Here is an 11,095-nt window from a genome sequence, read left to right on the forward strand (position 1 = left end):
GTGTTTTCCCTAGGGAAACGGAGCGGCTGGGCTAATTTTCTTTCGGCAGGTGCGAGTGCATGCCGCCTAGCTGCCTGCTATAACCGCGGACGGCCTGCAATCCCAGTGCAGGTAAACGGACCCAGAAAATGGGTATTCCCGTACAAAAACAACAGAAAACTCGACAGGATGGTCCTGTAAGGAGATGGGGCATTCTGCCGCTTGTAGAATATCAGTCATGCGACAGACATTCTGTAGATATAGTACAGAGAATCCTGTCGCACAACAGACTATTCTGTAGTCCCAACAGAGATCCCTGTTCTCGGACAGATATTCCTGTAGCTCTACAGAAATTTCTGTTTTACGTGCGACAGAAATTATTGTCCTTTTTTTGTGCTGATTAGTGGGCTAACTGGGAGGTACTTGCGAAAGCAATGACTCGCTGAAGCCATTCAAGCGTCATAAATTTAAAACGCGGTAACGTAGACGCATACCAACAGGATTTACTTGTCTTGTTATTCTGCGTGTCCAGTTGTGTTGTTGAGGAAACAGTGCGAATCTCGAAGTTTTTAAGTCCCCTTGCTGTCTCAAGGTGCCAAGAACAAATGGCTGCAGCATCCGCACTAGCACCACCTCACTCAGCTCCGTTACAGCCGTAAAAGCAGTTTTAAGCGAACAAAATGCAAGAAGTACTGAAAACTTTCAAATTCTGCTCCACAGTGACCTAATATGGGCCAAAAACCTCTTTATCAGTGTGTTAACTGCATGCTAGCATTCAAGAGATAAGATCAAACGAAACTTGTCCCCACTACAGTCGCCCAGTCATGCTTATTGGCGGTATCTTACCACAGCGGCCACCAATCACGCAAACAGGTTTCTGTGGCGTCATTGAGATATCTGCGCAAAGGGGTGGGGAAGCCGCTTAATATGCTTTCTTTAATACCCAGATTATTATTTCGAGCTTCGAGATTTGGCATAATTTATATCGGCACAAAGCAGGGATTTTAATAACCCCACGCATTTTGTCTCCAAAGCCCCTTTAAACGTTAAACCCCACGAGCTGCCGTGCCGTGGACGCGGAGTCAAGTCTTCTTCAGCATTGGGTCAACAGTTCCACGGTGCGCTTATCTCTGTTCAAATTCATTACGTTGCTACATACAATGTTCGCAAGTCTTCTTCAGCACTTGGTGAGCAGTTCAGTGGTGCGCTGAATTATACTCAGATTCATTACGTGGGTACATACAATGTACGCACGTTGTCTTCAGCATTTGGTAAACAGTTCAATGGTGCGCTGAATTTTGCTCAAATTGATTACGTGGCTATACACAACGTACGTTAGTCTTCTACAACATTTGGTGAACAGTTTCATGGTGGGCTGAATTATATTAATATTCGTTACGCGGCTACATACAATGTATGTTCGTATGGATTTTCGGCAATTCGACGCGGAGTCAAGTCTTCTTCAGCATTGGGTCAAGAGTTCCATGGTGCGCTTATCGGTGTATTCGTTACGCGGCTACATACAATATACGTAAGTAGAGTTCAGCATTCGGTAAATACTTCAGTGGTGCGCGGAATTATATTCAGATTCTTAACGTGGCTACATAATATGTACGCATGTCTTTTTCAGCATCTGGTGAACACTTCAATGGTGCACTGAACTGCGTTCAAATTCATTGCGGGCTGCATACAATGTACTTAAGTCTTCTTCAGCATTTGGTCAACAATCTCATGGTGCGCTGAATTATATTCAAATTCGTTACGTGGCTACATGTAATGTACGCATGTATTCTTCAGCACTTGAACAGTTCAATAGTGCGCTGAACTGTGTTCAAATTCATTGCGTGGCTACATACATAGTACGTAAGTCTTCCTCAGCATTTGGTAAACCTTTCAGTGGTGTGCTGAATTATATTCAAATTCGTTACGTGGCTACATACAACGTACTTGCCACTTCAGGATTTGGTTAAGTTTCACGGTGCGCAGAATTGCATTCAAATTCATTACGTGGCTACATGCAATGTACGCAAGTATTCTTCAACATTTGGTCAGCAGTTTCATGGTGTGCTGAGTTGTGTTCAAATTAATTACGTGGCTACATATGATGTACGTAAGTCTTCCTCAGCCGTTCGTAAACAGTTCAATGGTGCATTGAATTAAATTCAAACTGATTACGTGGCTATATACAATGCACGTAAGACTACTTCTGCATTTGGTCAACAGTTCAATGGTGCGCTGAATTGTACTCAAATTCATTACGTGGCTATACTCAACGTTCATTAATCTTCCTCAGTATTTGGTCCACAGTTTCATGGTGCGCTTAATTTTATATAAAATTCATTACGTGGCTGCATACAATGTATGTTGGTATGAATTTCCGGCAATACGCAGCTGGAAGACGAGTGCCTGCTGATGGAGACTGTGTTCATGCAAGTGCCGACGCCTTTCTCGCACTTGCTGCTTGCCATGCACGTGCACTTCTTGCAGCAGTTCTCGGGCATCAACGCGGTCATCTTCTACTCGAAGAACCTCCTCGACGACGCCGGGCTAAGCCTAAGCGGCCACGAGTCGACCATCATTTTCGCCGCATTCCAGGTATGCGGGATTCAGCACGCGGACGCAATAAAATACCCTGTATAAAATCACAACAGGAATACCGTAAGCACCTAAGAGGAATTCCTGTCATATGATCACAAACTTTGTTGTGACAACACAAGTACTGTTACGGCCAATCCATCTTTTGTTACGACACACATTTCTGGCGTAACAGCAAAGTCAAATTTCTCAACGACAAACCTTCCTGTAGTCACAACGGAACTGCCATTTGCGCTACCCTTCAAAATGGGCAATAACATTAAAACCATGTGCAAATTTTGAGGGAACATCAGCATCATGAAAAGACAGGAATTCGGCACGATGGAACGTCAAAATCAGGACACGAACATTACACACGACAGAACATCAGAATCGCGACTCAAGAATACGACAAGATGAGAGTAAGACGCGCGACAATACGACAAACTACATAAATGTTTCTTGTCGCCAATTACGACTGGGTAGGAACTGTACTGAGCGTAGATTTGCCCTTGGGGAAATAATTTAGGGACAAGCGCAGGCACTCTTGTCGAACGCGGTTCAGGCAAGGGTTGTCTGTGCGGTTGGGTAGGGAGGAAATTTCTTTGTTGACCATACAGTACTCGCAAAAGTGCACTCGCAATGCTGCGAAATTGAGTAGTGAGAAATGGGACCTAAAGCGTCCAAGCGGAAACTGTGGTGGGCCTATGAAATATCGCGCGTAAGAAAAGGTAGAATAAGGACACGTGCTTACTTCAGTGTCCGTACAATTTGTTGTCCTGTATCCGAGCCGTGTTCACATTGTAACATTATAAATTACTTTGTAATAGGGATTGAAGGAGCCATTAGACGTGTCCGGTACAGAACTGATGTCCACATTGTAACCGTATAATTTGCATTATAAATTGATCAAAGGGTTCAGGAAGACAAGATACAGGTTCGGTTCAATAAAAAAGATTTTTTTCCCGATAACAAGGATACCAATTTTACCGCGAACTTCTAAAAATTTTGGCTGGCGATTACGATACTCCCTAATGCGATATTTGGGAGCAGCGGCTGTGGGCTGAGGCAGCACTCACTCGTGGGTTCTCTCGACGGCAGCGATTATGAGCCTCTGCGTCGGCGGCGCGAAGTGCGTCTCAGGAAGCGACCGCGAACTGCGTCTTAAGGGAATGCACATCATAGTCACGCGCACGCTCCCCTCACGTTTTCACAAAGCGTCGCGCCGTCGAGCGTCTCGTGCGGGGACAGCATACTGCCCCCTCCCCTCATACACCACATGCTTTCGGAGAGCGCTGGCTCGCGCCGCCACGACGAACCGCCCTACCCTCCCAATTTAGTGACACTCTCCTCCTTTGCTTTCTTTCACTCGTCGTATTCCCATCATTCGCTTTCTCTTTCACTTATTGGTCTTCCCATCGTTCGCTCGGTCATGACGACGGCGACGCGGCTCAGCCCAGAGACCGGCGACAAAGGGCTGCTCCTTAAAATAATCAGAATAACAAATAAAGCATACGAAGCAGTGCCGACTCCCCTGCCACCATCCAGCGGTTTCTCTATGACGTCACAGATTCTTGTATGTGCGATTGGCTTTCGCTGACCTAAACGACCGCCAGGAAACATGGCTGGGCGATTGTAGTAGACCCCCTAGTTCTGTTTGATCTTATTATACTTGAATGCAAACAGAATGTTAACACCCTGATAACCACGCACTTAGGGATAGCCCCAATACGTCACTCCTGCCTATAGAACGTCACTGCAGCGCGAAATCCCCACTTTTTAATATTTCTTGCGTTTTTAAGGATACAAAAAACTTCCATGCCATCTCGACTAACGTGAAACCTGGCGAGGGATGAAGCATGCAGTATATAAGTGTATTCTTGCGCCATCCAACGGAGATGAAGCCGTTGGGGGCAGAGGTATACAGCTTTGCTGTAAAAGTCGCTTGTCTTTGAAAGACGAAGCTGTCTTGCGCGAGGCGTAAAGAAGTGTCCCGGTGTTTTTCTAGTACGCGTTACGTTGTAGCGCGAGGCGTAAACGAGTTTCGCGGTGTTTTAGTACCGTGACGACATCAGACGAAGGGCGAGTACGACGACGACGACAACGATAGGAGACGCCAACAGCCCCAGATAGAGCCATAGAGAGAGAGAGAGAGAGAGAGAGAGAGAGAGAGAGAGATAGATAGATAGATAGATAGATAGATAGATAGAGAGAGAGAGAGAGAGAGAGAGAGAGAGAGAGAGAGAGAGAGAGAGAGAGAGAGAGAGAGAGGGAGGGAGGGAGGGAGGGAGGGAGGGAACTTTTTAATGTGGGCTGGTGAGGTCAGCTCTGTTAGCGCCATTGCTTGCTACGTCAGATGGGGCGATTTCAATGCAGTGAAGTGAAAGATTGGGAAGGCAACAATTAGAGAGAAAACAAAAGTTCAATAAAAAATAGCCCGCAATAAAATGCAAGGAAAAATCATAGAGTTAAGTAAAAAATAGACCGAACTTCGCCCGTGAAGCGCAGGGCACCTGACAAGTTTAAAGAGGCGGCAAAGCGTAAATGACGACGCAATAAACGCGTACAGATGTAGCCATGCACACAATGCAAGAATTACAAAGTTTTGCATAGTCCAGAATACCGCAAAAAACGCAGAATTTTTGTCCCTAAAGATGAGTCATTGTTGTTGGCGTAGGGTCAAGAAAGTGACACAACTGAAGCCTTGCTCCACGTCATACACGAGACAGGCAGCTAGCTGCTGTTACTCGCGCAGCGGCAAACCGCGGGCAGATACACGAGTGCTCTGGGGTCTCATTCACAGCGCACGTGGGACACAGTGGTGAATACTCCTACCATATTTTGAACTTGAAGCTTCGGGTGTAAGCTACGTTGAGAGAGGCGCTTTGGTTAGGTTGGGTGGAACACGGAATTTACAGAGAGGGCCAATTCCATGCAGAGGTGGATTTCCGCTGCGAGGGTGCTGCCACCTAAACATTTGCTCACTCCAACCACTTCGATAGATAAGGGCACAACCATCCTCGCGAGAGAAAGGAAGCTGTATCGTGTTACGTAGAGAGTGGCCAGCGCTGGCGGCTGCATCAGATGTAATATTTCCTCCTATTCCCGAATGACCAGGCAGCCTTTGAAGCATGATGTGATGGCCCGCGCGCACTACCGCTGTGTGGATTTCGCTGATTTCGCACACAAGCTGACTGCAGTGGTTGGACAGCCTTCTTAGATCTTGCAAAGCGTCCCGCGAGTGTAAGAAGATCACCCATCGCTGGGCATGGTGTGCACCAATGAAATGAAGGGCAGCCCTTACAGCCACCATTTCAGTAGCGGTGGATGATGTTTTGTGGCTCAGTTTTTCCCTGATTGTTCACTGGACCGACGGAATCCACACTCCAATGGCAGATGAATCTGCGGTCACTGAGCCGTGCGAATAAACGTGCGTGTGGTCTGCGTACGGGGTAAATATATATTCAAGTGTGAAAAACTTCAGTGCAGGTGCGGGAATTTACGACTTTAGGCTTATTCCGGGAATTTTTGTTATTATATTTCATGGTGCAAGTATCCACGGTGGCAATTCTGGCTTGACAGGTCGCTGAAAATTTGCTGGGAGCAATTCTCTTACATGCAATGCAGTGATGTCTGCCAGATTATGTTGAAGCACTGAAACTGAGAGGCACCGAGCTTCCCGCAAAGTTCCATTTGTCGATGTGCATGCGGGAAGACCCAGGCACACGCGTAGAGCTCTCGCCAGCACTGAATCTTTCACTTTCAAATTTGTAAAAGGCAGTCGATGTAGGGCCGGCAGGCTTTAGCGTAAAAGGCCGAGAAAGAGTGCTCGGTAGAGTCTGAGAAGAGAGGACACGGAGCTTCCCCAAGATTCCCCACTCGGCACGCGCAAAATCCGCCCGAAAGACAACAGCCTTTCCATCAACTGCCGAATATGGGGAGTCCAAGACATTGAGCGGTCAAAGATGACACCGATAAATTTGTGGTGTTTGACATAGGGCATCTGCGTACCTTCTACACTGAGCGTATATCGCTAAACATCGTGCCGTGTGAACGCAATCGCTGCACACTTCTCAGGGGAGGAGATCAACCCGCAGCACCTGAGGTACTTTCGCATCAACAGCCGTAGCCCCTAAGAGGCTTCACCCATAAAGCGTATTTCAGCGTTGGAATAGAGCAGAACGAGTTGCCAAAGGCTTTTCAAACCGAACAAAGCTGTGTTTTGTCTTCACGGAACCTTTAACTGTACGCAATTTGTAAAGCTGAAACATTGTGTAAATGGCGCTGCACACGACGTGACACTCCCTGCAGGTGGTTGCCACCGCCGTGGCCGTCAGGCTGATGGAGCCGTTCAGCCGGAAGACGCTGCTGACCACGTCGGCGTACATCTGCGTCTTCTCTATGATGACCATCGCCACGCTGTACAGCGTGAACCGAGAGGACGACGACAGCGACCCGTACGGGAAGACTAGCGTCTCGCAGCAGCTTCCCATCGTCTTCGTCGCCCTCTACATGATCGGCTTCTCGGTCGGCCTCGGACCCGTGACGTGGATCCTGACGGCGGAGTTGGTTCCCCTGCGGCAGCACGGGATCTACCTTTGCATGGTGTGCGCCTTCAACTGGACGCTCGTGTTCCTGGTGACGTGGTTCTTCCGTGTCGTCCACGAAGCCCTCGAGCTGTCCGGTTTGGGGCTCTTCTTCAGCGCTGTCACGTTTATCAGCGCCCTGCTGGTGACCTTCTTCATGCCGGAGACGCAGGACCGATCTCTGGAAGATATACTGCGGATGACCGCCAAGGACAAGGACAATGTGTCCGTAACGTCGAGATGGTCCGCGGCGTCGCGGAAATCGTAGTGAGGACGCTGATCAGATTGTGACCTCTCTTCTGGGATCACCCTCGTCACTTTGAAGCTATTTTTTATAGTTCGGAACTTCCAAAGTGTCCTTTCTTCACTCTTAATAATTCTATTTTGTAATGGTTCCTTCTTTTGCACGTATTTTTAACATCAAATCTATACAGGTATTGTTATGTCAATTAAAAAAATTCGTCAAAGATTGGTGTTTCATAAAGCTTGTCATATGCCATGTTGAGTGCCTGTATAAGATCGCTTCGGCGCGTTTTTGCCGAAAATGTATTTTGCCAACAGAAAATATTACCAAAGTTTAAAACGATTTCTTAACTCTTAAAAGGGACGATTTTGAAGGAAATGGGAAATGACTTGAAGAGAAGCAATTGGGTTGTCTTTCGAGATCATGTGTCCGGCACCCCGAAAAAAAGGTACAAACTCATTATTCATGCAGAGCACACAGCAACAGCGCGTACAGAAGGGACGCAGACAGCGCTGTGTCTGCGTCCCTTCTAAAGACTAGTCCACCAGTCAACTCATAAAATCCAATTAAAGACAATCGCGTTACATCTGCATCAAAATATCTCTGGACACGTAAGGGACACGTAGCTCGTAAATTCAGTAACATTTTTGTTACACTGTTTTTTCGCAACTTTTTTTTACAAATAGAATTCTTTTCTAGAAATAGAATAGACGGACTTTTTATAAATAGTTTATGAAATGAATTACCCAGGAAAAGACCGCCCCCCCCCCCCCCCCCCGGATACTTTAATCTCTTCTCTTCGGAGGCACCGGAACGCATTCTTTGTGCACGAATTTTCGTATTCCGTCTGTCGGGGTGGCCCTCGGCATTCCTTTGTAGTTTGTAACAGCCCGCAGGATCCTTGCCTTGTTTTCTATGATTACACATGATATCGGTATTTGTTGGTAGGCTTCTTGTGGTCAATGGTGATCGGACGTCCGCAAGTAGAGAAAAATTTTAGAACAACGTGTGCATCACTATTAGGTGAGAGAAATTTATACAAACCTTGACTGTAACGTAGTTCATCTGACCTGTGTAGTAGTCGACGTAGCCACCAATTTGGTCGTGGAGTAGCCACTGTACATAAATCACCGTTTCCTGCGGATAAAGGGGAAGTGAATTCTCGACGAAGCCAGCATTACGATCCGACTCGCGTTGAGGTTCTTACTTCTTTCATCGGAAGTTACATTATTGAGCGGAGGAAATCTATGCGTCTTCCTCTAACTTAACACTTATCACTGGATACTTACCAAAAGGCTCTTATCTGTTTGAACTGCCTACAAGCTTCACTTTTGTGTGCTCCTCCTCAACTATAGTTAATACTATAAATAGGACTTTTATACCGTAATTAGGTAAAATCATTCTTTTTGGGGTTACCATCCACCGTGTCATTTTTGCTTGCTTTCGGAGTGCAATCAGGAGAGCGCCTGAGCATGGTTTTTTGCTTTTCCTAATGTCCTCCCAGACTATGCTGCAAGAATTTTCTACAGTTTCTTGTCCACTTATTCAACTCCGAGGAAATCTATGCGTCTTCCTCTAACTTAACGCTTATCACTGGATACTTACCAAAAGGCTCTTATCTGTTTGAACTGCCTACAAGCTTCACTTTTGTGTGCTCCTCCTCAACTATAGTTAATACTATAAATAGGACTTTTATACCGTAATTAGGTAAAATCATTCTTTTTTGGGTTACCATCCACCGTGTCATTTTTGCTTGCTTTCGGAGTGCAATCAGGAGAGCGCCTGAGCATGGTTTTTTGCTTTTCCTAATGTCCTCCCAGACTATGCTGCAAGAATTTTCTACAGTTTCTTGTCCACTTATTCAACTCCGAGGAAATCTATGCGTCTTCCTCTAACTTAACGCTTATCACTGGATACTTACCAAAAGGCTCTTATCTGTTTGAACTGCCTACAAGCTTCACTTTTGTGTGCTCCTCCTCAACTATAGTTAATACTATAAATAGGACTTTTATACCGTAATTAGGTAAAATCATTCTTTTTGGGGTTACCATCCACCGTGTCATTTTTGCTTGCTTTCGGAGTGCAATCAGGAGAGCGCCTGAGCATGGTTTTTTGCTTTTCCTAATGTCCTCCCAGACTATGCTGCAAGAATTTTCTACAGTTTCTTGTCCACTTATTCAACTCCGAGGAAATCTATGCGTCTTCCTCTAACTTAACACTTATCACTGGATACTTACCAAAAGGCTCTTATCTGTTTGAACTGCCTACAAGCTTCACTTTTGTGTGCTCCTCCTCAACTATAGTTAATACTATAAATAGGACTTTTATACCGTAATTAGGTAAAATCATTCTTTTTGGGGTTACCATCCACCGTGTCATTTTTGCTTGCTTTCGGAGTGCAATCAGGAGAGCGCCTGAGCATGGTTTTTTGCTTTTCCTAATGTCCTCCCAGACTATGCTGCAAGAATTTTCTACAGTTTCTTGTCCACTTATTCAACTCCGAGGAAATCTATGCGTCTTCCTCTAACTTAACGCTTATCACTGGATACTTACCAAAAGGCTCTTATCTGTTTGAACTGCCTACAAGCTTCACTTTTGTGTGCTCCTCCTCAACTATAGTTAATACTATAAATAGGACTTTTATACCGTAATTAGGTAAAATCATTCTTTTTGGGGTTACCATCCACCGTGTCATTTTTGCTTGCTTTCGGAGTGCAATCAGGAGAGCGCCTGAGCATGGTTTTTTGCTTTTCCTAATGTCCTCCCAGACTATGCTGCAAGAATTTTCTACAGTTTCTTGTCCACTTATTCAACTCCGAGGAAATCTATGCGTCTTCCTCTAACTTAACACTTATCACTGGATACTTACCAAAAGGCTCTTATCTGTTTGAACTGCCTACAAGCTTCACTTTTGTGTGCTCCTCCTCAACTATAGTTAATACTATAAATAGGACTTTTATACCGTAATTAGGTAAAATCATTCTTTTTTGGGTTACCATCCACCGTGTCATTTTTGCTTGCTTTCGGAGTGCAATCAGGAGAGCGCCTGAGCATGGTTTTTTGCTTTTCCTAATGTCCTCCCAGACTATGCTGCAAGAATTTTCTACAGTTTCTTGTCCACTTATTCAACTCCGAGGAAATCTATGCGTCTTCCTCTAACTTAACACTTATCACTGGATACTTACCAAAAGGCTCTTATCTGTTTGAACTGCCTACAAGCTTCACTTTTGTGTGCTCCTCCTCAACTATAGTTAATACTATAAATAGGACTTTTATACCGTAATTAGGTAAAATCATTCTTTTTGGGGTTACCATCCACCGTGTCATTTTTGCTTGCTTTCGGAGTGCAATCAGGAGAGCGCCTGAGCATGGTTTTTTGCTTTTCCTAATGTCCTCCCAGACTATGCTGCAAGAATTTTCTACAGTTTCTTGTCCACTTATTCAACTCCGAGGAAATCTATGCGTCTTCCTCTAACTTAACACTTATCACTGGATACTTACCAAAAGGCTCTTATCTGTTTGAACTGCCTACAAGCTTCACTTTTGTGTGCTCCTCCTCAACTATAGTTAATACTATAAATAGGACTTTTATACCGTAATTAGGTAAAATCATTCTTTTTGGGGTTACCATCCACCGTGTCATTTTTGCTTGCTTTCGGAGTGCAATCAGGAGAGCGCCTGAGCATGGTTTTTTGCTTTTCCTAATGTCCTC

The 11,095-nt window shown here is 45.3% G+C and overlaps 1 protein-coding gene across 2 annotated transcripts in view; it reads left to right on the forward strand.

The window, feature by feature from the left end:
- The window catches only part of LOC144163102 (facilitated trehalose transporter Tret1-like), a 65,734-nt gene extending 58,109 nt beyond the window's left edge, over window positions 1-7,625 (forward strand). For both annotated transcript variants that reach the window (XM_077693905.1, XM_077693904.1), the window contains exons 4-5: window positions 2,371-2,574; window positions 6,865-7,625. In XM_077693905.1, coding sequence (XP_077550031.1) covers window positions 2,371-2,574; window positions 6,865-7,407 — 747 coding nt within the window. In that variant the 3' untranslated portion in view covers window positions 7,408-7,625. The remainder of the gene's footprint in view (window positions 1-2,370; window positions 2,575-6,864) is intronic.
- Window positions 7,626-11,095: the final 3,470 nt, after the last annotated feature.

The sequence above is a fragment of the Haemaphysalis longicornis genome, unplaced genomic scaffold (genome assembly GCF_048455015.1).
Source record: "Haemaphysalis longicornis isolate Haplotype H1 unplaced genomic scaffold, Haemaphysalis longicornis Haplotype H1 scaffold_12, whole genome shotgun sequence".
In the NCBI taxonomy this organism is placed as follows: Eukaryota; Metazoa; Arthropoda; class Arachnida; order Ixodida; family Ixodidae; genus Haemaphysalis; species Haemaphysalis longicornis.